This window comes from Cricetulus griseus, chromosome 3 (assembly GCF_003668045.3).
Source record: "Cricetulus griseus strain 17A/GY chromosome 3, alternate assembly CriGri-PICRH-1.0, whole genome shotgun sequence".
In the NCBI taxonomy this organism is placed as follows: Eukaryota; Metazoa; Chordata; class Mammalia; order Rodentia; family Cricetidae; genus Cricetulus; species Cricetulus griseus.
This window is the reverse complement of record NC_048596.1, coordinates 115,134,245-115,159,395: the sequence shown is the minus strand read 5'-3', so window position 1 is coordinate 115,159,395 and position 25,151 is coordinate 115,134,245. Positions and strand designations below refer to the sequence as shown.

Genomic DNA, 25,151 nt, shown 5'->3' with positions numbered 1-25,151 from the left:
AGAAATGACACCAAGGTTATTCTCTGGTTTCCACATCTGTGTATACATGTACAGTATACACACACACACACACACACACACACACACACACACAGAGAGAGAGAGAGAGAGAGAGAGAGAGAGAGAGAGAGAGAGAGAGAGAGAGAGGCACGCTCACATAGGCACATGGGAATAAGGGTCATGGAGCAATACATGGCCTGTGCTCTTTTAGATATAATGCCACAGTCTAGATACTACATTTTGAGATTTAAAATTTGCATACTTAATTGTGTGCAGAGATTGAATGCAGTCACAAAAGAGCAGGGGGAGTAAGAAGGCGTTTGGGGTGTTAGCCAGGTGCTGGAGGCTTTGGGAAAACTCTAGAAGTGTTCTTCCAGGGAAAAGGACTGGGGTGGCTCATTGTCAGCTTCTTCAGAGGGATGAAATTCCAGGAAAGGAAGGTCAAAAGAGAGAAGTGAGTAGAATCAGGGACATTGTTGCTACTCTGCAGCTAGGAGGAAGGCACAACAGGGTCAGTGGCTGTGGAAAATGCTGCTGGGGTCTGTGGCACCCAACCGTCCTAACAGAGAAGGGAAACACCACGGGCACTCATTGAGATGCCATTTGCTTTCTGTTTTCTTAAGAGTAAAAAAAAAATCTGATGGATCCAATCAGAGAAACCAGATGTTTTCATTTTATAATGTGCCTGTTTTAATTATTTTAGAATCAAGATGTTTTCTGTAAGTGAAGGTGGAGGAGTTATGGAAAGAAACCTGATTCTAACTATAAATGGAACAGATGGGATGGTGGGAATAAAAACAAATTAAAACAATATTGCAGGGAGCTCTCAACTTTCGTTTAAAAAATATATGATGATATTTTTCAACTTTTCACATTCAACCAATTCATATATCGAGTGACAAAATGAAAAACCAATTTCAGCTGTGTGTAGTTTAAACATTTGCCTAAATGATCTGGACTTACCCCATCTAAAAGTCCAGATGAATGCATTAAACTGCTAATTGTATTTTTCTATGAATTAGAATTTATATTTTATATTACATTATAGACAGGGTACAGTAATATTTGATGACTTTCAGGGCAGAAAATCGAACTGAACAGGGCTCTTAATTAGAGCACTAAATAGTATGGGTTTAAATTAGCTCCCATCCCTGATGAAAGATTTGGTCAGCTGCCAAATATTATTCTTTCCGTCCCTCTACCAAGGCTGGCGTGTTGCTCCATAGGGCTGTTCACTGTGCTATTGATAGAAGCTGTCAGATCAGATGACCAGTGGCACTTGAGCGAAAATTATTGGAAAACCTTTTTCTTCTTCCTGTCATTATTTTTTTTTATTTCAGTTTTGAAAGTCTTCCCTACCAATCCCCCTCTTAATTTAACTTTTTGGGGGGAGAGGATGATGATGTAACTCCCTGAAGGCTTAGGGAAAACTGGGCGATGTCTAATTCTGGCACGTGCTGTCATTCATGACTTTGCCATGGTTTCCCTCTGTACCTTTGCATTCTCTGCCTTGCAACTTACCTATTAAATTCTGTCTGACTTGAGCATTTATTTCTATAGACTGAGAAGATAGCATTTTGTTTGCTTGGTTTTAAGTAAGACATTTTGTGCTTTATCATTTAAAGTATGGTATGGAGAGACTGGAGCAGTTACTGCTTTTCTGGAGGACTGGAGCTCAGTTCTCAGTACCCATTCTGGAGGCCCGCAGCCACTCGTGACACCCCTTCCAGGGGATCTGACGCCCTCTTCTGGCCTCCAAAGTAGCCTGCACTCACTCCTGTGCACATAATACCCAGTCCAGACACATGAATACACACAACTAAACATAAAATTAAGCCCTTTAAAAATACTACAAAATATGGAGACACAATACAAAATGTTGCTCAAGTCATTCAAAGCTTCCTCACATCTCACTGTAACATTTTATTTATCTGGACATCTCTTTGTCTATTTCTTGGGCAGACTTACCCAGGTTAAACATGATACAGCCTTGTGTCTAGATAGGGTGTTGTCATCTAATGAATGCATTTTGGCCTAAAATACTTAACATTTTGTTTGTTTTGAGACTCGGTTTCTCTGTGGCTTTGGAGGCTGTCCTGGAGCTAGCTCTTGTAGACCAGGCTGGTATTGAACTCACAGAGATCCGCCTACCTCTGCCTCCCAAGTACTGGGATTAAAGGCGTGTGCCACCATCCCCCGGCAGCCGAAAATTTGAAATTTTTAAAAAAATTTCAAAAACCACTAAAGTTCAGAGAGTAGCAACACCACCACCCATGAAAACCCACCTGACTTCATGTTGATTTTTAAAGCTTAGGTATATTTGCTGTAGACATATTTTTGAGTGATAAAGGAAAATGGAACAATTCCTCTTGTGACTTTTCTCAGGGACAGTGAGGAGACCCTCCTCTTCTTTTCTTTTCTTAGAGGGAGTTTCATGTGTATTCTTCTAGCCTGTGCTCCTGTACTTTCCCTGCCATGTTTTCATGTGTGTTCACTAAACTGTTTTTATATGAAGATAGCGAAAAAATACTTTGTGTTTTTATTTTAAAGAAATTAAGCCACACCAGCCTTTCCCTTTAAATTGCTTTTAACCTCTGTTAATAAATATACGACAGTCTTTCCTATGCTAACCATATGTCCGTCAGTGTTTATATGGTATATGATCTTCCTGGTAGTTTATGGTTTCAGTTCCTTCATATAAATTTTTAAGAGATCTGGAATTCATTTTGACATATTTTAAGAATTTATAGATTTTTTTTAAAAAAATTCATTTTTTGTTAGATTTACTCATTTTGTTTTATGTGTGGTTATTTTACCTCTATGTATGTTTGTGATCATATGTGTGGTTGGGGCCTGCTGAGGTCAGAAAGGGCATTGGATCCCTGGGACTAGAGCTATGAACAGTTATGAATTCTTGCATGTGTGCTAGAAATCAAACTTGAATTCTCTGTAAGAGCTCTGCTGAGAGGTTTCTCCAGACCAAGACTTTATATAATTATAAAAATAAGCTTTAATACTAGTACTTAGGAAGCTGAGGCAATGAGATGGAGAGCAGCCTGGGGTGTACAGTAAGTTCAGTGTCTGCTTAAATTATGTTAGGAGATACTATCTCAAGAATTAAAATAGTTTAGCTACTTTTAGTGGATATGATAAAAAGTGCTTTATATATACATGTATAAAATGTCATAATGAAACACATTTTTGTGCAATTAATATGCACTAATAAAGCATTATGAGAAAAATTAATACCTATGACTATTTGTTATTATGTCAATGCTATAACTTTTATTTTTGGTTTTTTGAGACAGAATTTCTCTGTGAAGCCCTGGCTATCCTGGAACTCATTGTAGACTAGGCTGGCTTCTAACTTAACTCCTGCCTCTGCCTCCCAGGTTCTGGGATTAAAGGTGCCTGGCTACTATAACTCTTGAGACAATTTTCCCCATTCCCTCACTTTTACTTTCTTTTGAGATTTGATTTTTAACTTATTTTTATTTTATGTTATGTTTATTTTTATGTCGTCATTGTTTTACCTGCATGTATGTCTGTGCACCACATGTGTTCCATATTGGATTCCCTGGAACTGGAGATACAGAGACTTATGAGCTGCCATATAGGTGCTGGGATTTGATCCCACGTCTTCTGGAAGAGCAGCCAGTACTCTTAACTGCTAAGCCTCCAGTCCCACTTTTACTCTTTTTAAGGGAAAGCACAGAATATGGTATCTAACTTCCTGACCAACTGAAGTAACTGTAAGCCTAGTATGTGTACTGTACGAACCAGGAACTTTCTAATTGTGCATGGCTAGAGCTTCAAACCCGCTGAACAGTCCCTTCCCCTCCATGCCCCAAGAGTTTCTGGCAGACAGCACTACTGTTCTTTCAACTGCATTGGACTACTGTGGATATTTCCTGTGAATAGACTTAGGTGATATTTGACTTCCATAACTGGCTGTGTTTTCCCCCACCCCATATCCAGACCTCAAGAAACACTCATTCAGATGAAGACAAAGATGGCAACTGGGATGCTTGGGGAGAGTGGAGCGACTGTTCCCGGACCTGTGGGGGAGGAGCTTCCTATTCTCTGCGGAGGTGTCTGACTGGAAGGTCAGTGGTGGCTTGGCTGCTCCCATGGGGATTGTGTCAATGACTCTGGGTGAGTGAGAAGGGGAGAAGGTGTGGCTCTGAAGTGTCCTATTTGGTGACATACTATCTACCAGACACATCAACCAATCTCAAGTTAACATATTTAAATGGGAATGATCCTACTTCCTGGTATTTCTCTGTATCCTATTTACATTAATGGTCACCAGGTTCAGGAAAACCAGACATTTTGGTCCTAAGTAAGTGAGGGCCTGTTAAGTTCAGCTGCTGGCTTGATATTGTCAAGATTTGGATGCAAAAGGTTATGTCATCTTGGTAGCAGTCATTGAGAAGCTATGACTGTGGTTTCTTTCTTGTTCACTTACTCTGAAACTCCCATGGGTCAGGAAGATGATACAGAAAGTGGGCTGCTGACATAGGGGGTAAAGTGCTTGCTTCACAAGAGTAAGGACCTAGTTCAGATCCTTAGAACACTAGAACACATATAAAAAGCCAGGAGTGGCAGTGCACACTTGTGACCCAGTACAGGCTGGGTAGAGGCATGTGGATCACAGGGGCCTGCTGGTCAGGAATTCTAGCTAAAGCGGTGAACCTATGTTCGGTGAAAGATCCTGCCTCAAAAAAATAAGATAGAGAGCTATGTGGAAGATGCTGGACATTGACATCTAGTCCTCACATATGCACACACAAATGAGTGCACCCACATATTCAAATGCTTACAACACCACACCACACACACACACACAAAAACAAAACAAAACAAAACAAAACAAAAAAACAAACATGCTTTTTTAAAAATGTCTTATAAAGAAGGTAATATGCTCTCTGCTTTCACCTCATAGGTCCATTTACACTAAAATGAAAGATCAGTTTAATTTTAAAAGCCCACAAGTTTCTGGGAAGGCTGTACTTGCTGTTTTTGAGGTTGTGACTCATGGGGGAGTCTAAACCTGGTTCTCAGGTAAGGCACAGCCTCAGGTCAATGGACTCTCATCTTTGATCCCAGACAAAAAAAACTCCCAGATTACGGCAGGCATCTTTACATGTGGGATGCTGCTAGGTGAAAGAGTAAACTGACTTTTACTGATTATCTACAGCTACAGAGAAGAAACACAAGGGGAACATATTTTATTCTGCTCAGTTGATGTTTCAAGCAGATCTTATGCAGGCATATTAGACAGTGACTATGTATGTCCTTCAGTGAAGGGCATGGCAGGTAAAGAGAACAGAGTCCTTTGAGAAGGAGGACACATTGGTCTACACAGGAAGGTGTGGCAAGGCTGTTGGAGCATAGTTCCACCTAAAGAAAATTTTGACAGAACATCAGCTTATTTAAGTGGATATAGAACTGAACCCAGTCTTAGCCTAGCTATGCTTGACATCCATCTTTTATTTTTTTGGGAAATCAAGGTTCCACTACTCCAAATACATTGTGATACACAGAAGAATGATGGTGTATCTTATCAGGATCTATATATCCTAAAAAGACCTTTGTCAGAGGACTACATAGCCATGGACAAGGGGAGGGCAGTGACTTCCTTGGTTAAGGGAAAGTTCCTCTCCAGTGCTGGTTAGTCACTGAGGCTAGAATGGCCAACCTGAAAACTGAAGGGGCAGCTTGGATGTCTCTGTGTAACCTCCAAATAAGAGGAGTATGAATAATTTGAAATCAATGATAGCTAGAATGACAAAGAAGAGGTATTTGTTCCATTGTCATCCTTAAAACAATATATCCTGTACTTGTGCTTGTTAAACAGAATTGAAAAGGATATATTAATGGATGATAATTTTCATCCCCTCATCATAGAACCAAAATATTTACATTATTTATATCTTCTTGATTCATTTAAAATTATGTTGGTCTTGCTTGGAAATGAATCTTGCCATGTGATGCATCTCAGGATGGGTGTGAGTTTGTGGTTTCTTCATTCTAAGTGGGCTCTGTGTAGATGAGTAATGTATCACTTGGCTCCTGTTCTGGCAGAAGCTAGGGCCCATAATGCTGTGAGCAGGGGACAGTGTTCTGTGGCTTGGCAGGTCTGGCTCCAAGGAGGACATTGGTGGATTTTTCTGAGCCACTGCCCATCCCTGACCCTACTCCTTTGAGCTCTCTTGTCTCCTGTTCTCTTGATAACTGCTATTCAGTGCACCTTGTCTTGTAATATGGCTTTTTCCTCAATCTTTGAACGGTAGGCACATGCCTGGCTTACTTACCTATATTACCCTCAGTGCTGCCCTGGTGGGCCCATAGGAACACTTCATGCTGGCTCTTTCTTTATAGGGTGCACAGGAAACCCCCACACAAATACAATGAACAAACTCTCAAAGTTCACTGACAGGCTGCTGCAGCTGGTCTCTCCACCCTTCTGCTTCTTGGGTGTGACTTACACATTAACCAACGGTAAGGGACACATGATGAACTCTTCAGGTGATGTTCCAAAGTTCTTTCCCTTGGCTCTAATCCCCTTCCATCCATATCAAACCCCCATCCTCCCTGCTACTCCCTTTCCCAAATTCAAAACTTTTGAGTTTAGTTAGGCAGGACCATCTGTGTGATCACCAGATTGGAACTTATATTGGAGCCTGGTGGGGTCACCAGTGAGCATCAAATTGAAGGGAATGACTCCTTCATGCCTGAATCTCCTAGTAGCAAATACTTCAGCCATTGGGGTAGGGCTGCTTAGAGTCTCTCTGTACCCACTCTTGTGCTGGCCCAGTGCCAACATCCATCACTCACATTTTTATGGAGTACATCCTTCTTCAAGAGATTCCCAGGCATCTAAAACTGTCTTTATTTTATTTTTAACTGGAATGGTAAATTTTCTCCCTGTATATGATGGTATAGATGTTATTTCCCTTGAGAAATTAGAAGGTATTACCACACCAATTCATGATGTCAAATGACAGATTGAAGAAATCCAAAGACTGAGTTCCATTCTTCCCTCCTTTGTAAACACATAGAAATGCCGCTGTGTCTTGGTGTGAGGCTTTCACTAGAAAATGCATTCTGTCAAGTCCCTTCTTTCATGACTAATTCTTTGTTTTTATTTATTTATTGGCTTGTTATGCCCAAAATCCCTATTCCTATAGATGTTTCTCTTTTTGTCCATTTTCTCTGCTTCATTGCTTCTTGGAAAATTTGCGCTCTCTCTCTCTCTCTCTCTCTCTCTCTCTCTCTCTCTCTCTCTCTCTCTCTCTCTCTCTCTCTCCTTTCATTCCTTGAATTGAAAAAGAGGTGCTCTTTCCCAGATTCTGTTTTATCTACAGGGTAAGGATAGACATCTGCAGGCTGTTCCCTTTTTCTTGCATGGTCTCAGTTCCTTCCAAAGTGCTGTTTCCTGTGTGTGTGTGTGTGTGTGTGTGTGTGTGTGTGTGTGTGTGTGTGTGTGTGTGTGTGTGCAGATGCCCCCAGAGGATAGAAGACAGGGTCAGATCCCCTGGAGCAGGAGGTATGGGTGGTAGTGAGCTGGGTACTGGGATTTGAATTCTGATCCTCTGAAAGAACAACAGGTTCTCTTAACCAGTGAGCCAACTCTCCAGCCCCACAATCTTTTTTCATTGTTTGAGAATTTCATGCATGAGTACAATGTGTTTTAATCACTTCCCTCTCCAATCCCTCCCATCAGTTACCAGTTTTTCATCCCAACCTCAGGTGATCCTACCAGAAAGTTCTAGAGGGTAACTAAGAGCAATGACCACAGTCTGTATTGTTTTGGAGTTTATGGGCCCCCAGTGACCAACAACACAAAGGGAGGAGACGTATATCTGGCATTAGGCTTTTTGTTTGATAGCCTATGACATCTGGGAGAGGCATTGCTCCCCATATAGGGTAACTCCTTTAAAACTTGTGTGTATATACATTTATGAATATAAGCACATATACACTTTTATATTTTAGGAAGTGTCTGCAATATGAGATTCCCATATGGCTTTTTCAGAGGACTTTAGTGTTAGTTATCATCCCTCAAAGAGCACAGCCTTTTGCTGCAATAAGGGATGGAAGCTAGAGGATGAATATTTCGGGCTGTGATGTCCTTGCTCTTTGTTTTTAATGCTTATTTTTTCATATATTAGTTATATGTAATGATGAGTTTAATTATGACATTTTGTAAAGGCATATGAGTGTCATCAGTGTTGCTTACAGAGTTGGGTACCTTGCCAGTGGCTGTACCACTGATGAAGATGTTTTCCCCTCTCCAGCACCCACTGACTGGATATATATCCTCAGGGTAGCTAGGGCCTATGAGTCCCGCCCCCAGTATGTTGACGGGTTCAATCTTGTGCAGGTCTTGTCAAACAATTACAGCAGTTGTGAGTCAATGTAGTATAATGTCCGTGCTGTCCCTGGAAGACAGCATCCTGCAGCATTCCTCCCCTTCCTCTGCCTCTTGTATTCTATCTACTCCATCTTCTATATTGCTCCCTGCACACTGGAAGGGCTGATGCAGATGTCCCCTCTAAGGTTGAGCTTTCAGATGTCACTTATTCTTATCACGTGACAAGTTGTGATTTTCCATACTCACTACTGCCCACTGACCATAGACAGCCTTTTGTGAGTTCTGTGGAGAAACAGTCATTTCTAGCAATCCGCAGCTACTGCATCAGAACTTAACTTTTACTGGTCTACAAAGCCAAAGAGATAGTTTTAGTATAAAATAGACAATTGAGATAACCCCCTATTACAGCATTTGAATTTGAATCTAATATTCTTTCCTATCCAGGCAAAGTCTATAAGACATTGAGAGAAGAATTTACAACATTTTGTAGAAAGCTTTCCTAGAAATGAAAGAGAGTATATTAACATTCTTTTTGTGAATCAAGTGTAACACTAATACCAAAACCAGAGAAGACTATACAAAAGAAAACTATAGACCAATATAGGCCATAAATATAAATGTAAAAGTTATAAATTAAATCTGATCAATTACTGTTCAAAAATCAATAAAAGAATTGGGATTCATGATGGGTTTAGTTCAGGGTTGGAAGGATGGATCAATATTAAAAATTGAGTCAATGTAATTTTAACAGTCATTATAAGTCAATATTAATAGTCACTGTTAATTAGTAGTCATCAACAGTCAATATTCAGTCAACATAATTTTAACAGACTAAAGAAAACATACATAGGGTCATATCAGTCGATATAGAGAAAGCATTTGACAAAAGTCACAACATTTATTACAGAGAACTCTTGGGGAAAGGGGGGCAAAAAGGGGCTTCCTTAATTTGGTAAAAGACCTGCAGCTACGCCGGGCTGTGGTGCGCATGCCTTTAATCCCAGAAATTGGGAGGCAGAAGCAGGTGGATCTCTGTGAGTTTGATGACAGCCTGGTCTACAAGAGCTAGTTCCAGGACAGCCTCCAAAGCCACAGAGAAACCCTGTCTGGAAAAACCAACCCCCCAAAAAAACAAAACAAAACAAAACAAAACAAAAAACAAAAGACAAAAACAAAACAAGAACTGCAGCTAGCATAAACTTAGCAGCGAAGTCCTGGCTTCCCACGTAACATCAGGAGGGAGGCAGCTCTTCCCTCTGTCTCTCAGACAAGGCTGCACTCTCATATAGCCAATAAAGCAAGGAAAGAAAGAAAGAAGGACCTTTGCTTGCAGAGGACATTGCTGACTACATAGAACATCTCAAGGAATTTATAAAATAACTTATGCAACTAAAAAGTGACTTTAGCAAGACCTGGGATGCAGAATAAACATACAAAAATCCATGATATTTATCTTACTAGTTGTAAATGGACAATCACTAAAATTTAAGACACAATTTCACTAATAATCACCCCCAAGTTTAAGTATAAAGCTATCTGAGCATATAGAGGATGACAAAGTACTAATGACAGACATGAAAGATGGGGCTGGGGTGAAGGGATGGCTCAGTGGTTAAGAGCACCTGCTGCTTTTGCAGAGCCCTCAAACTCATTTCCGGGCACCCACATCAAATGGCTCACAATTGCCTGTCACTTAGACTCCAGGAGATCCAATGTCTTCTCTGGCTCCTGAAGACGTTCGCCCTCCCACATACATGAGTAAATAAAATAAAACAGATCTTGAGATAAAATGAAAGATATAAGTACACAGAGAGATAGTTTGCTCACAAGTTGCCAGACTTGGTAAATATCAGTTTTTCCTAAGTTGATGTAAAGGTTTAACTGTGTTTCTCTTAAAATATGAACAATATTTTTTTGTAGATGGAGATGAGATTATTCTAAAATTTAGATAGAAAATCATAGGACCTGGAGTAGGTGAAAAAAGTGGGGAGTAAGAAGAACAGAGTAAGGCCAATCAGCTTACGTCATATAAAGACATACAGCTGCGTAATCAAGAGAGTGGCTTTGGCAGAGGGACAAATGAAATGATTGACAGGAGTGATTTGCCAGCCACCTGACAGCAGGCTATGAGCTTTAAAATCTAATCAGAAAATGAGTGAAGGATGAGCAAGTGGATACAGAAATAATGAAGAGATGCTCAGAATGGCTGGCTATTGTAAACTAAACTAAAATGAGACACCATCACATACTCATTAGAACATCTATAGAAGGAAAATGTTGACATATGAAAATCTGCCAAGGATGCAGGAGAACTAGATTGCTCATAACTGGTGGTGGGGGTGTAAATTGGTCTAGCCACCCTGAAAAGGAGTAGTTTCTTTTTTTTCTTTTTGGTTTTCAAGACAGGATTTCTCTGTGTAGCTCTGGCTGTCCTAGAACTCACTCTGTAGACTAGACTGGCCTCAAACTCACAGAGATTCCCCTGGCTCTGCCTCCTGAGTACTGGGATTAAAGGCAAATGAAGGATTAAAAGAAATGAAACACTGATACACAGAACAACCTGGACAAATCTCTGGGAATTCAAAGTACCTTTTAAAATAAGTTCAAGGTACTGCTTCATCCTTCCCATGAGATAGTCTTGAAATGATTGAACTTTTATAAATGGAGAACAGATTAGCTATTTTCACATGGTAGAATAAGAGGGGAGAGAGAGGACACAGCTTTGCCAAAGGAAGCTTACAGGATCCCTGTGATGACAGAAGTGTCCTATACATTAACTGTCCAAATGGCAGCACCCTGGGTGTGTCCCTGTACTAGACTTTAAGATGTCACCCTTAAGAAGACTGAGTGAACACTAGATAATTTTACTCTAAGTTTCATTTGACCACCCACCTTCTCCAGAAACTCCAGGTAAATTAGACAGGTATGTTTTTAAAATTAAAATTGTAGGAAATTAAGGGGGATCCACCAGGAAAACTGAAGGCCACAACAGTGAGTGTATGGGCGGTTTTCTGCCTGTCCTGGTGATGGATGTGGGAACCCAGTTTACAGAGGGTTAAGTCCACCATAAATATGAGCCTTGAGAGTATGTGAGGTACAACTTAGGAACTGCAACCCTAGCTTAAAGGAAGGACCTTTGTGGTTCATTCATTTTCCCATCAAGTTTTGTATACTAACCTAAGGAACTTAAATATGTTGATCTTAATTATGAATGGGAAAAATTTTCACTGTAGAACATGGGTACTTCTATTCTCCCAAGAGTTTCAGGTGCACATATATTGGCCCACCTACATCTTGTACAGTATTAAGCTGAATGCACACAGCCCACAGACTGTGGAGGCTTGCAATGGAAAGTTAGCATGAAGGTAGCCTTGTTATTCTCCAGGGCTAAGCTATGGAGTCTACTTGTTAACAGAGGAGTGGGGAATGTGATATATATATATATATATATATATATATATATATATATATATATATATGATGGAATTTTATTCATGCATAAAGAACAAAATTATGTCATTTTCAGGAATGTGAATACAACTGGAGTTTATCTTATTAATAGCATTAAGTCAGACTTGAAAGACAAATGTCATATGTTTTCTCTCATGTGTGTATTCTAGATTTTACACTGATACATAAATCATGTACGCATACATGACATGAAAAAAATCTGTCTAGGGAAATGAAGGAGACAAACAGGAGGGTAATGGGTGAAGAAGAGAGAGTATGAAATACAGGGGGTGGACATGTTCAAAGTACATTATGTAGTTGTATAAAAATGTCCTTTTGGAACCCAGTACCATGTACAATGAGTACATGTCAAACGTAAAAAGTGATCCTGGTGGGCCTGGCAGTGGTGAGGGATCTGGAGAGGGATTCCTACCAATAGAGCACTTGTAGCTCAAGTTTGCAGTCCTAAAGTGCAGAACCCAGGAGGAAACATTTAACAACAGCAAGATGTTAAGAGCAATTCCAATATGTAAAGGAGGAAAGTCACACAGTGATTTGTTTGATGGAAGATTGAATCCCCCCAAACAAAGTCTAGCAACCTGGAAGTAGAGATTCACACCGAATGTACCCAGACATGCCTCATCATGAGATAAAAGCTACATAGTCTTTAGTAACAGGTGTGAAGACTTCTTGCTGTCATTGTTTATATTCAGTGTTATGCTTGGGCTTTTAAAAGTCAGTGTAGCCAAAGTAGGGAGATAAGAAGATACACCTTTTAAGGACTAGGAATGAAAAAGTAACTCTCATGACTCACAGCTCGAATAGATAGCAAATCCAAGAGTACCCATACACAAACAATGGAATTAGTTGCAGAATTCACTGGAGATTTCTAGACAAGACTAATGCATAAATAATGGGGCTTTTATTCTGTGGAAGAAGATAGAAATAAACGTTCTAAAAGACAGCATTTGAACTCTTAGGAAATTACAAAATATTTTACAATGACTTCTATGAAGGATGTGTCAGACCTTTATGAAACATGATCATAAATAGGGAATCTCAGCATCATAAAAGTGCCAGTGTATCCTTAATTTGCAAACAGGAAATGAACAGGCACTAAACTTAATTTTAAAATGTGCGTGCATGGGTCAGTGTAACTGTGTACTACATGGGCGTGGTGCCCAAGAAGGCCAGAAGATGACATACAATCCCCTGGAGCTGGCGTTACAGTTCTGTGCTACCTGATGTGGAGGCTGGGAATGAAACTCAGGTCCTCTGGAAAAAACAGTATAGTAGTTCACTTGTCTGTTGCTGTGATAAAACCCTAGGGTTTATTTCATCTTACATTTCCAGGTCATGGTACACCGCTGAGGAAAATCAGGGCTGAGCAGAGGCAGAAAGTCCATATGACCACTGTTCACTGGCTGGTTTCCAGGCGCATATTCAGCTTCCTTTTGTATACTTCCCAGAACCACCTGCCCATGGGTGGCCCTTCCCACAGTGGGCTGGGCCCTCCCACATAAGTCAACAATTAAGAAAATGGCACACAGGCATGCCCACAAGTCCAACTGATGGAATCAATTCCTCAGTTGAGATTATTTCCTCCCAGGTGCCTCTTTTTGTGTGTGTGTGTCAAGGTGACAAAAACAAACCAGCAAAACCAGCAAGCAGTCTTAACCTCAGCCTTCTCTCCAGCTACCAGATTCTGAACTTTGCTTTTTAGTATGAGTTGAATGAGGACAAATAGATCATAGTGGCAAAATGATCAGAGATATGCACACATGAGAGCTTGGTACATGCAGAATGGACTGTTGTAAAACAGAAGAGAAAGGACCGACATCCAATCACAGGACATAGCTAGACTGTTAAAATCCAGTGGAAATATGTTAGAGCTGTTGGTCCATATAAAGAATAAATTCCCAGTGGATTAATATATACCTATAAAATACAAAGCTTGACAAAATATAAGTGAATACTGTCATGATCTTTGGGCAGCAAAATTTTTTTAGCAAGTATATAAAGTCTACTTTTTTGGAAAATATTGATAAACTCAAGCCCAATAATTCTTGGGGGAAATAATCTTGACAACGAACAATGAGTATAAAGATTAGTGAGTTAGCATCTGAGATGTTCAGATAACATCTGCTCTCCAGGAAACAAAGCCCAAAGTAAATGAGTAGGAACAGTAATATGAGCCAGAAACTGAGAGGAGCAAGCTGCATTGTTGAAAACAAATGAAAATATTAATGTTACCATCACCACCAACAACAAAAAGGGTGAGATGAGCCATCTTGTGTTCTCTAGATTGGGGTAATTTATAAAGTTTTAAAATGCCAAATTATTGGCCTAAATGTGCAAAAATGAGAACAACCCTCACCTCTTGAGCAGCAATGAGGAAAAGGTGTGTCACCTTAGAGAGCAATCTACAGTGCCTTGTGGGAATTCTTGCTGACAACGGCTTTGGGGTACTGACCTTAGGGCATGGCCTGGGGTGCTATGTGAGGACTGAAAAAAGCTGGTACCCCAAAGCTATTGGCAGAAAGAATTCCAACAACAGTGCCTGTCAGAACATGTGTGTCCCTCAGTCCCTGCTGATGTGTGTCTCATAGGACATGCTAATGTGTGTCCCACATTCTATAGTGATGTGTGTCCTACATTCTGTACTGATGTGTCCCATAGTTCATGCTGATGTACCTCCCACAAACACTGCAGGCTACCCTGTGGTGATGACATTTTTCACTGAAGAGCTATAGATGCCCTTTAAAACTGGAATCACCTGAGATCATCAGTGTTAAGGAAAGTTGATTGATTCATATCAAAATAATCCATAAATAAATTATAGTAAGACCTTTTAAAATGGAAAGGACAATATTCAATGGGAAAGTATTAGAGTATATTAATCCATATAAAGAATAAATTTCAGGTGGTTTAAAGTCCATCTATGAATGTAAAGTTTGAAATAATGTAGATAGATGCCATTATGTTTTCTGGGGAGTGAAAAAATTCTTTAGCAAAGTTATAAAAGCCCAAATTATAAGGAAAACATTGACATTTATTAATAGTTACAAGTTAGATTACTATAGTGTCATGACGTGAGTTGAATTACATTTGTGAACATGAAGACTCTCTAAAATAATGCCCAGGGGCTCTGAAATGGCTTAGTGGTTAAAATGCTTGCCAAACAAATTTGAGGACTGGAGTCCAGATCTCCATAATGCCTGCAGATATTGGGGGGGGGGAGGTGCATGGCAGCCCACCTGTAATTCTAGCTTCTTAAGGCAAAGGCAGAGGATCCTGAGAGCAAGTTGGCCTAGTGAGACTGGCCAGATCAGTGATCTCTGGGTTGCGAGACCCTGCCTCAATGAATAAGGTGGAAGAGCAAATGAGCATGAGCTTCCATATGTGCGTCCATGCTTATTTCTTATTAATTTTTATTTAAATTCAAAACAATCTTATTTTACATATGAATTCCAGTTCATTCTCCCTCCTATCCTCCCATTCCCCCCACCATCTCCCCACCCCCATCCACTCCTCAGAGAGGGTGAGGCCTCCCATGGGGATCATCAAAGTCTGTCATATCATTTGGGGCAGGACTGAGGCTCTCCCCACTGCACCTAGGCTGAAAGAGTATCCCTCCATAGGGAATGGGCTCCAAAAAGCCAGGTCATGCACTAGGGATAATATTGATTCTACTGCCAGCGGCCCTATAGACTGCCCAATCCCTGCATCTGACACCCACAATCAGGGGACCTCGTTCAGTCTTATGCAGGTTCCACAGCTGTCAGTCTGGAGTCCATGATCTCCCACTTGCTCAGGTCAGCTGTTTCTGTGTGTTTCCCCAGCATGGTCTTGACCCCTTTGCTCATCACTCCTCCCTCTCTAGAACTGGACTCTAGGAGTTCAGCTCAGTGCTTAGCTGTGAATCGCTGCTTCTGCTTCCATCAGCTACTGGGTAAAGGCTCTATGATGGCATTTAAGGTAGTCATCAGTCTCATTATAGGGGAAGGGCATTTAAGGTAACCTCTCCACTATTGCTTAGATTTTTAGTTTGGGTCATCCTTGTGGATTCCTGGAAATTTCCCTAGTGCCAGGTTTCTTGTTAAGCCCATAATGGTTCCCTCTATCAAGGTATCACTTTCCTTGCTCTCCTTCTCTGTCCTTCTCCCAACTCAACTTTCCTGATCCCTCATGTTCTCCTCACCCTTCCCCTTCTCTCCATGCTCCCAATTTACTCAGGAGATCTTGTCTCTTTCCCTTCTTGAGGGAAAGAATGTATGTCTTGTATGTCTCTCTTAGGGTTCTCCTTGTTTCCTAGCTTCTCTGGACTATAGGCTGGTTATCCTTTACTCTATGTCTAATATCCATTTATGAGAGAGTACATGCCATGTTTGTCTTTCAGTGTTGGGTTACCTCACTCAGGATAGTTTCTTCTAGTTCTATCCATTTGCCTGCAAATTTCAAGATGTCATTGTTTTTTTTTCTTTTTTTTTTTCTGCTGAGTAGTACTCCATTGTCTAAAAAATGTACCACATTTTCTTTATCCATTCTTCAGTTGAGGTGCATCCAGGTTCTGGCTATTACAAATAATGCTGCTATGAACATAGTTGAACAAATGTCCTTATGGTATGTGTGTGCATCCTTTGGGTATATGCCTAAGGGTAGAATTGATGGGTTTTGAAGTAGATCGATTCCCATTTTCCCGAGAAACCACTATACTGATATTCAAACTGGCTGTACAAGTTTGCATTCCCACCAGCAATGGAGGAATGTTCCCCTTTTTCCACATCCTCTCCAGCATAAGCTGCCATTGGTGTTTTTTATTATTTTTTTTTATTTTAGCCATTCTGATAGGTATAAGATGGTATCTCAGAGTTGTTTTGATTTGCATTTCCCTGATGGCTAAGGATGTTGAGCAATTCCTTAAATGTCTTTCAGTCAGCCATTTGAGATTCCTCCTTTGAGAATTCTCTATTTAGATCTGTACCCCATTTTAAATTGGGTTATTTGTTGTTTTTGTGACTAGTTTCTTGAGTCAATGTGTATTTTGGAGATCAGCCCTCTGTCAGATGTGGGGTTGACCTTTTTCCATTCTGTAGGCTGCTGTTCTGTCTTGTTGACTGTGTCATTTGCCTTACAGAAGCTTCTCAGTTTCAGAAGGTCCCATTTATTAATTGTTGATCTCAGTGTCTGTGCTACTGGTGTTGTATTTAGGAAGTGGTCTCCTTTGCCAATGCATTCAAGGGTACATCTCACTTCCTTTTTAAGAGGTTCAATGTGGCTGGATTTATGTTGAGGTCTTTGATCCATTTTGACTTAAGTTTTGTGCATGGTGATAGATATGGATCTATCTTCAATCTTCTAGATGTCAGCATCCAGTTATGCCAGAACCATTTGTTGAAGATGTTTTCTTTTTTTCCATTCTATACTTTTAGCTTCTTTGTAAAAATCATGTGGTCACAGGTGTGTGGATTAATATCATGGTCTTCGATTCCATTCCATTGGTCCACCTGTCTATTTTTGGTACACCCATGCTTATTCACAGAGGCACACCTGTGTATATACACACATGCACATGTGTGTATATACAGGTGCCACACATCCACATACAAACATTTTAAAACCATTTAGTGTACCTGAGTCTATTTTTACATTAATTTCCTACCATTTCTGAAATGTGCTGTGAAGCCTATGAACCTCCAAATTTGTTGTCTCCCTGAATTCATCTGACTTTTTTGAAGATTTTATTTATTTGTTATATATACAGTGTTCTGTGTGCATACCAGAAGAGGGCACCAGATCTCATTATAGATGGTTCTGAGCCACCATGTGGATGCTAGTAATTGAACTCAGGACCTCTGGAAGAGCAGCTCAGCCAGTGCTCTTAACCTCTGAGCTATCTCTCCAGCCCCAAATTCATCTGATTTAATAAGGATATGTTCCTATAAAATACCCTAAACTTTGTATGCATATGTGTGTATAAAATGTTTGCATATATGTACCAAATGATGTACTCCATATGTGCAATGTATACAAGGTACCAGCTTGCTCTTTGCTGTCTCCAGTAGGTAAATGGATGGCAGTTTATTTCCTCACTCCAATTGGCTCTAGGCATGAGGCCAAACCTGAGACACACCCACCTGCTCCATACCCCTCAAAGGGACAGTAATGCCATCTTCTTGCACACAAACTGGATGGGACTCATATGAGAGAAGGGTAGTGGATTTTTAAAGAATTCAAGCAATCTTACTGCCCATCCTTTGGTCCCTCATAGGCCTTATTCATTCTTGACTGGGCCCTGTATTAAGATCTCCCACTGCATCTCTGGAGTTCTCTGAGACCTTAAGGAGGAAACCCACTTCCTTTGGAAGGCTTATCAGCTCTCTTTGAAGAGCCACAGAGACCAATTAAAATCTCATAAATCTTGAGCACTTGTGGTCAGTTTTTCTTGGAAGAGGAGGTTGGGAGTGATTCTATACCAAGTCAAACAGACAGCCACCCCCAGGCTTTTAGAGCCCACCCCAGTGGCATCTCTTATCAGTGTGCTCCTTCAAATGAAGGCTTCAGGGAAAGAGAGGAGAGAAGCACAGGCATTTCATGTATCTCTTTTTCCATGAAAAGAGTTATTTCGGAACTTGACCCCATTTAAATATTCCAGTCAGTTCTTTTGCACTACAAACCATGCACCAACTGGAACATCTTTTTTTTTTTTTTTTTTTTTTTTTTTTTTTTTTTTTTTTTTTTTTTTTCTGCAGAAACTCGTGACTTGGTCCTCTGGCCATGTGCCAGCCACAGGAACCACAGGTCCAGCTTCACTACTATTTTAAAATTAATGTATTTTTATTCTTCAAAACATATGCTTCTGAGCCTTTATGACACTAGTATTTGAGTCAATATATCACCAAGTGAATATTAAATTATAGTACTATAAACCCTGGGGAAATTTTATTAATGTTTGCAATGTATTCTCATGTGACACCAACATGTTTTTTAGATATTCATAAATCTAGACTTTAAAAATCTTCAGTTCTATGGTGCTATGAATGTTGTAATGGGCAGAGAATCCATAATTGTGGAACAGTGCTCTTGAATTTTCATATACTCCTGATAACCATCAGCTCTTTCATATGCTAATTATAGTTGTATTAAAAACACACAAGTAATATTTTTTGCAGCTTGATTGCTTTGGGCCAAAGGAATTATTTCCAGAATAAGCTGGCAGGTTCCTGCTTGGGGAATTAGGACTCTCATGTCCTTAACTTTAAAATAACTTGCATTTCATTTTATGCTTGCTTCATAATGTAGTCATTCATTTTCCGACTAAATTGCAACCAAAAGCAGGCCACATCAATAGACGCCACCGGCCCATGGGCTGAGTGTGTTAGGAAGGCGGACGTGAAACAGAATGCTAAAAATGGTGACTGGATACTGATTTATAAAGCAAACTGAGCACTAATGCCCTGGTATCATTATATCTACATCCTGGTCCACAGTAAGTTCACCACAGAATTTGTGGATGAAGGAGAAAGTCCAACACAGTGATTTATGTTTTGAGAATTCTTGGAATGAAATTCGTGTTTTCTGTTGTCATGTTGAAGCCGTTGAAGTGGGATTTGTGGGAGGGATGCACTTGGTTTTTAGGTTTAGAGTTTTGGGTTCAATGTTCACACAAGTGACTCCTGGATATGATGGGCGACAGCTGGGTGTGGACCTTGGCTTTGCAGCTTATGGAGCTGACTTGAGACACAGCCATGAGACAACTTGGCTCTTTTCTTCTCTTTTAGTTTAATTTCTATTTGAAAAAAAAAATTTTTTTTAAGTAGGTAAAATTAAATAATTATTAAAATCATGTGAAAAATATTTCTGAAATTTTAAATCATTTTTAAAGAAATTTCTGTTCCTTGTGTGCTCCAAGAGTTTATTTCTCAGTATTTCTATTAATCCAGATTTTCTATTGGTCCATTTCCCTTTAATTTGTCTTTCTCCTTGAAATTAAGAAAATTGATTGAGTAAAATAAAAATAAACTATAGTAAAAATGTTTTTGAACATGAATAACCAATGAAAAATATCAGGGGCTATCAGTCCATGTAAATAATACATTCTAAGTGGACTAAAGCATTTTAGGGTTAAAAGTTGACAGGACCCAGAAAGCATTTGCATGTCACTTCCCTGATCTAGCAGTCACCTCCCTAAGGTTAACAGAGTAATTGAAATCTCCCTTCCACTCTGTTGTTTGTTTTCCCCTGTCATCCACATGAAAAGGAAAGTGATGCAAGTCTGGCACATGAATGGCCTTCTACACCAGGCATCTGTGGTTCCCCAGAAGAATGTAGTCTCCCAGCCCAGCATGGTTTTTCTGCCAGTTTCCCATCTTGGTGCTTCTTGAATCTTTAAAATGTGGTGTCCTCTCATGAAGACTGTAGCAAACCTCAATAGTAGACTCATGACAAGTGAAACGATGAGGATATAGTCACAGAATATGAAGATTTAGCCAACCCATGACCATAATGTGAGAAAACATTCTAAACCACAAGTTCAGAAGGAGCAACTAATGAGTTCATAGTCTGTCTTCAGAGTCAAGCATTTAGAAGCATTAGGGGTCATGCTTTGGGAGGCAACCATAACTCTGTTATTTTACTCCAAAATGTGGTTTTCCCAAAGCCTTCTAAATACAGCTAAGGATGTTACCTCCCAGGGAGGGGTACATGCCATAAGGGAACAGAAAGTTTAAGGCTAGCTGGACATGGTGATGTATGACTATAATCCCAGAACCTGGGAGGCAGAGACAGGAAGATCATCAAAGGTTAACAGCCAACCAGGGCTATATAGCCCTGCCCACGAATAAATAAATAAATAAATAAATAAATAAATAAATAAATAAATAAAGTGAAGGTGGCATGAAGTGTAAATGTAGAAGTGTGAGTTTAAAGATGGCAAAGGAAAAAGAAGAGATAATCAATAATAAAAGAGCATCCCCAGGATCTGGGCATGGTGGCACAAGCCCTAATTCCAATACTTGGTGAGTTAGAGGATGGACTGGGCCACATAGCCAGTTCTAGGCCACCCTGGGGCTAAATGGCAAGACCCTGTCTCAAAAAATGCAACAAACACACACAAGAAGTGTATCAGATCCAATAATAATCATTACAGAAGAAATAATGTAAAGAACACAACACACACACACACACACACACACACACACACACACACACACACACACACACACACACACACCATGATTTCTGAGATTAGGTAGATCCTAGGGTAAGGTAAAAGCCAGTTGCTCATTATGTCATTCACTAAAGAATTCACACTCTATTCACACCTCCTTGAGATGTCTTTTGGTTCCCTGATCTTAGAAGTTTGCTTCTTCAGAGTTTAAACTTAGAATCCTTGCAGTAGTACACACTACTAAAATTTTATAGGAAGCTGGTACCTTGTCTTTGCATCATTTTAATGCATGCCACCTCTATAAAAGCCATTGTTTCCTTCCTCCTTTAGAAACTGCGAAGGACAGAACATCAGATACAAGACATGCAGCAATCATGTAAGTCTAAGAATATTTAATCCAATTAAACCCTGTTTTAGAGATAGTATCTAAAATGTGCTATGGGACTGATAGTGTCTTGAGAACCTTTCTGCTAATTTTAAATACTTGTTTGGTTGATGACAGCCTTTGTTTATAAGTATCTTTGTAGGGGAAGCTGTAGCCAGCCCCTAAGAAGGAGTGGCTACAGCTTCCCCTACAATCAATTCACAGTGCTCTTTCTAGGCCATTTCACATTTATTATAGAAGTTGGTAAGTATGCAATTGTGCCTGTATTCATAGAAGTGATATACACAATAGCTTCAAGGTCCTTTAAGGCTCCAAGTACTTTTGTGTCAGTATGTTACAAGATTCTCTCGAAGCTGCCTCAGAGCCCCCAAATAAACAAAAATGACTTATATTAATTATGAATCTGTTGACCGTTGGCTATGGTTTCTTATCGGCTAGCTCTGACTAAATTATTTACCCATTTCTAATAATCTACATATTTCCATGTGGTCTTGGCTTACCAGACCAGCAACTCCTTTGCCTACTACATCATGACTGCTCAACATCTCTGCAGAGAAGAGACTGATTTCCTGTTTGTCCCTGTTTATATTCTGATTCTTCCCAGCTATGTCACTTCCTGTCTATCTGTACAGTCTCCAGACCTCTATGGTTAGCTAGTGTCAGTTTCTGCCCAGCTATGTCAATTCCTGGGATCTCATGATGACTCCTCTCTGCCTACACTTCTCAGAATACTTCTTGTCTCCTAGTCCTACCTATCATCCTGCCTAGCAAATCAGTGTTTTATTCATCAACCAATAAGACAAACGTATATACAGAAGAGCATTCCCCATCATCAGTATCTCACTCAGCCTCTTCCGAAATGTCAGGAGACACTCAGAGAGATGAAGAGGGACTGACGCTGAAGGATGGACACACAGACACATGAAGAGGGACTGGGGCTGAGGGATGGACACACAGACAATGAAGAGGGACTAGGGCTGAGGGATGGACACACAGCACATGGAGAGAGACTGAGGCCGAGGGATGGACACACAGACACATGAAGAAGGACTAAGGCTGAGGGATGGACACACAGACATATGGAGAGGGACTGGGGCTGAGGGATGGTCTCACAGACACATGGAGAGAGACTAAGGCTGAGGGATGGACACACAGACACATGGAGAGGGACTGAGGCTGAGGGATGGACACACAGACACATGGAGAGAGACTAAGGCTGAGGGATGGACACACAGACATATGGAGAGGGACTGGGGCTGAGGGATGGTCTCACAGACTCTTGGAGACAGACTAAGGCTGAGGGATGGACACACAGACACATGGAGAGGGACTGGGGCTGAGGGATGGACACACAGACACATGGAGAGAGACTGAGGCCGAGGGATGGACACACAGACACATGGAGAGGGACTGAGGCTGAGGGATGGACACACAGACACATGGAGAGAGACTAAGGCTGAGGGATGGACACACAGACATATGGAGAGGGACTGGGGCTGAGGGATGGTCTCACAGACACATGGAGAGAGACTAAAGCTGAGGGATGGACACACAGACACATGGAGAGAGACTGAGGCTGAGGGGGTAAACTTATTTTTGAGAGCTTCAAAGGAAGATTCCAAATGTGAATTGCTGCAACGAGGCTAGGTGACTCAGAAGGAAGGATTTATACAAGCCTTACTGTTTGTTACACTAGTCAACACCAACAAGAATTAGAATATTTTGCTTTGCAATTATAAAAAGAAAAATAGAAGCTGGGGTGGTAGTTCAGTTGGTAGAGTTTACCTTGCAAGCATGAGGACCTGAGTTTGAGCCCCAGAACACATGTAAAAATTCCAGGCATGGGGGTGGGCTTGCAATCCCAGCACTGGGGAGGCAGAGAGAGGAGGAGCCTGGGACTCACTGGCCAGCCATCTTAGCCTAATTGGTGAACTCCAAGGTAATGAGGGACCCTGTCTCAAAGGAGGTGAGTCGCATTCTTGAGGACAACAGTCAAGGTTGTCCTCTGGCCACCATTCCCACGTGCATACACATGCATGTGCACTTGTTCTTTGGTGTGCACATGAGCTTGGTGCACACATCAAGCATGAGAAATTAATAAAAGCAACCATTCTTTTTCATTCCAAACATTTCCCTCTTTAGCACAATATACTCAAATTGAAACAACAGAGCTTGAGATGAAGTACAGGGGCTCTGGGGAACTCTTATTAGAGAGATGCAGGTGTTCTCTTAGAAAGAAGTTTAGCAGTGTCTTCAGCTTTGTTAGGAAATGAAGTGATGCTTGAGACAGCTGGAACAAAAAGCAGAGTAGCTTGCAATACCATGAGCCCATTGCTATAGGACAAGCCCTGGGTGAGCAGCACAGACCTGAGTATTCAATGAACCAAGGTCAGGCAAAGAGGGAAGGAAGGAAATGTATAATAAGCAACTGAAGCCAAGTCAGAGATATGAAGTCCTGTGCCCATCTTTATTCTGCTCCTTGTTCAGGTGGGTTCTTCATCATCCTCTGTGACTCTGCTTGAGGAAGGTATCCCCCAGATGTGCTTCAGAAGTCTTCCCACCGTGGAAAAGCTTACCAAGCATCACTGGCTAAGGAAACACAGATGGTCTTTTGTTCAGAAGTGCAGGGCAATAGGAAATGCATTCAGAACCCACAGATGAAGAATTCCCTCCTCTTGTGTGCAGGGTCCCAGTCATGCTTCAGGTGGCAGGAGAGGAAGACTCCGGTAGTAGGACTTTCCTTTGGGTCACTAGCTCACAAATAATGACAAGGAGACTTATTAATTTTGAAAGCTTGGCCTTAGTTTAGGGCTTTTTCTTAACTAGCTCTTATAACTCAAATTAACCTGCTTCTTTAATCTATGTTCTGCCGTGTGGCCCAGTTACCTCTGCTCTATGCTATATGTCCAACTTCTTCTGTGTCTCCTGGTGTCTCTGCCTCTTTTCTTCCCAGAGTTCCCCTCCTCCTCAGAAGTACTGCCTAACCCCTTCCTCCCTAGCTATTGACTTTTCAGCACTTTATTAAACCAATCAGAAGGCACCATGGCAGAAGCATACCTTCACAGTGTAAACAGCAGACTCCACAGTGTTCTCTCCAAGAGATGAGGTTATGGCTTTGGGAGCTCCTGGGTTCCCTCTCAAAAGAGATGAGGCTTTGTGCTGAAAGATTAGGGAGCAGAACATGTCTGGTGACTCCTAAGTGACTTCAGCCTTCAGATACAAACTTTCATTGGTGTTCAGCATAGATCCTTACAGCCAGGCCTGGACTCCAGGCCTTGGGAGACAATTATCAGGAGTCTATCAGAGCAAATGTGAGTTTTCAGAAGATGCCGTGTAGGTCAGCCAGGAGCCTTAATACCTGAATTCATTGACTCTCTGTGTTTTCTTCGTCCCGGGTTTATGAGATTAAAGGCAACGCTAGAAGAAGCAAAGGGAAATGTGCAGTGTATCACAACTTGGCAGGAACATTTTTACAACATGGGCAAATTTTTAATGAGCAAGTTAGCCCTGCACAGTGGGCTTTCTGATGGCTTCCAGAAAAGGTGACATTTGACATGGCCTTTGCAGGATCCTTCTTTCACTCCACAGAGCCCACGACGGCTAATTTCTACCGGTCTTTCATTAGCTGTTTCTCTTGGAGGTGTTCTTTTTCTTTCCATTGCTGTTGCTTCTGCTCTGTATTAGAGCCATGTCCTGGGGCTGGATGGCCCAGTGGTTGAGATTACTTGCTGCTCTTTCAGAAGACTGGAGTTTGGTTCTCAGAACAT

At 40.9% G+C, this 25,151-nt stretch overlaps 1 protein-coding gene across 1 annotated transcript in view; it reads left to right on the top strand.

Annotated features, from left to right (window-relative positions):
- The window catches only part of LOC100756612 (ADAMTS-like protein 3), a 297,381-nt gene that overhangs the window by 95,816 nt on the left and 176,414 nt on the right, over positions 1-25,151 (top strand). Inside the window, exons 4-5 of the mRNA XM_035441640.1 lie at positions 3,979-4,106; positions 21,330-21,375. Coding sequence (XP_035297531.1) covers positions 3,979-4,106; positions 21,330-21,375 — 174 coding nt within the window. The remainder of the gene's footprint in view (positions 1-3,978; positions 4,107-21,329; positions 21,376-25,151) is intronic.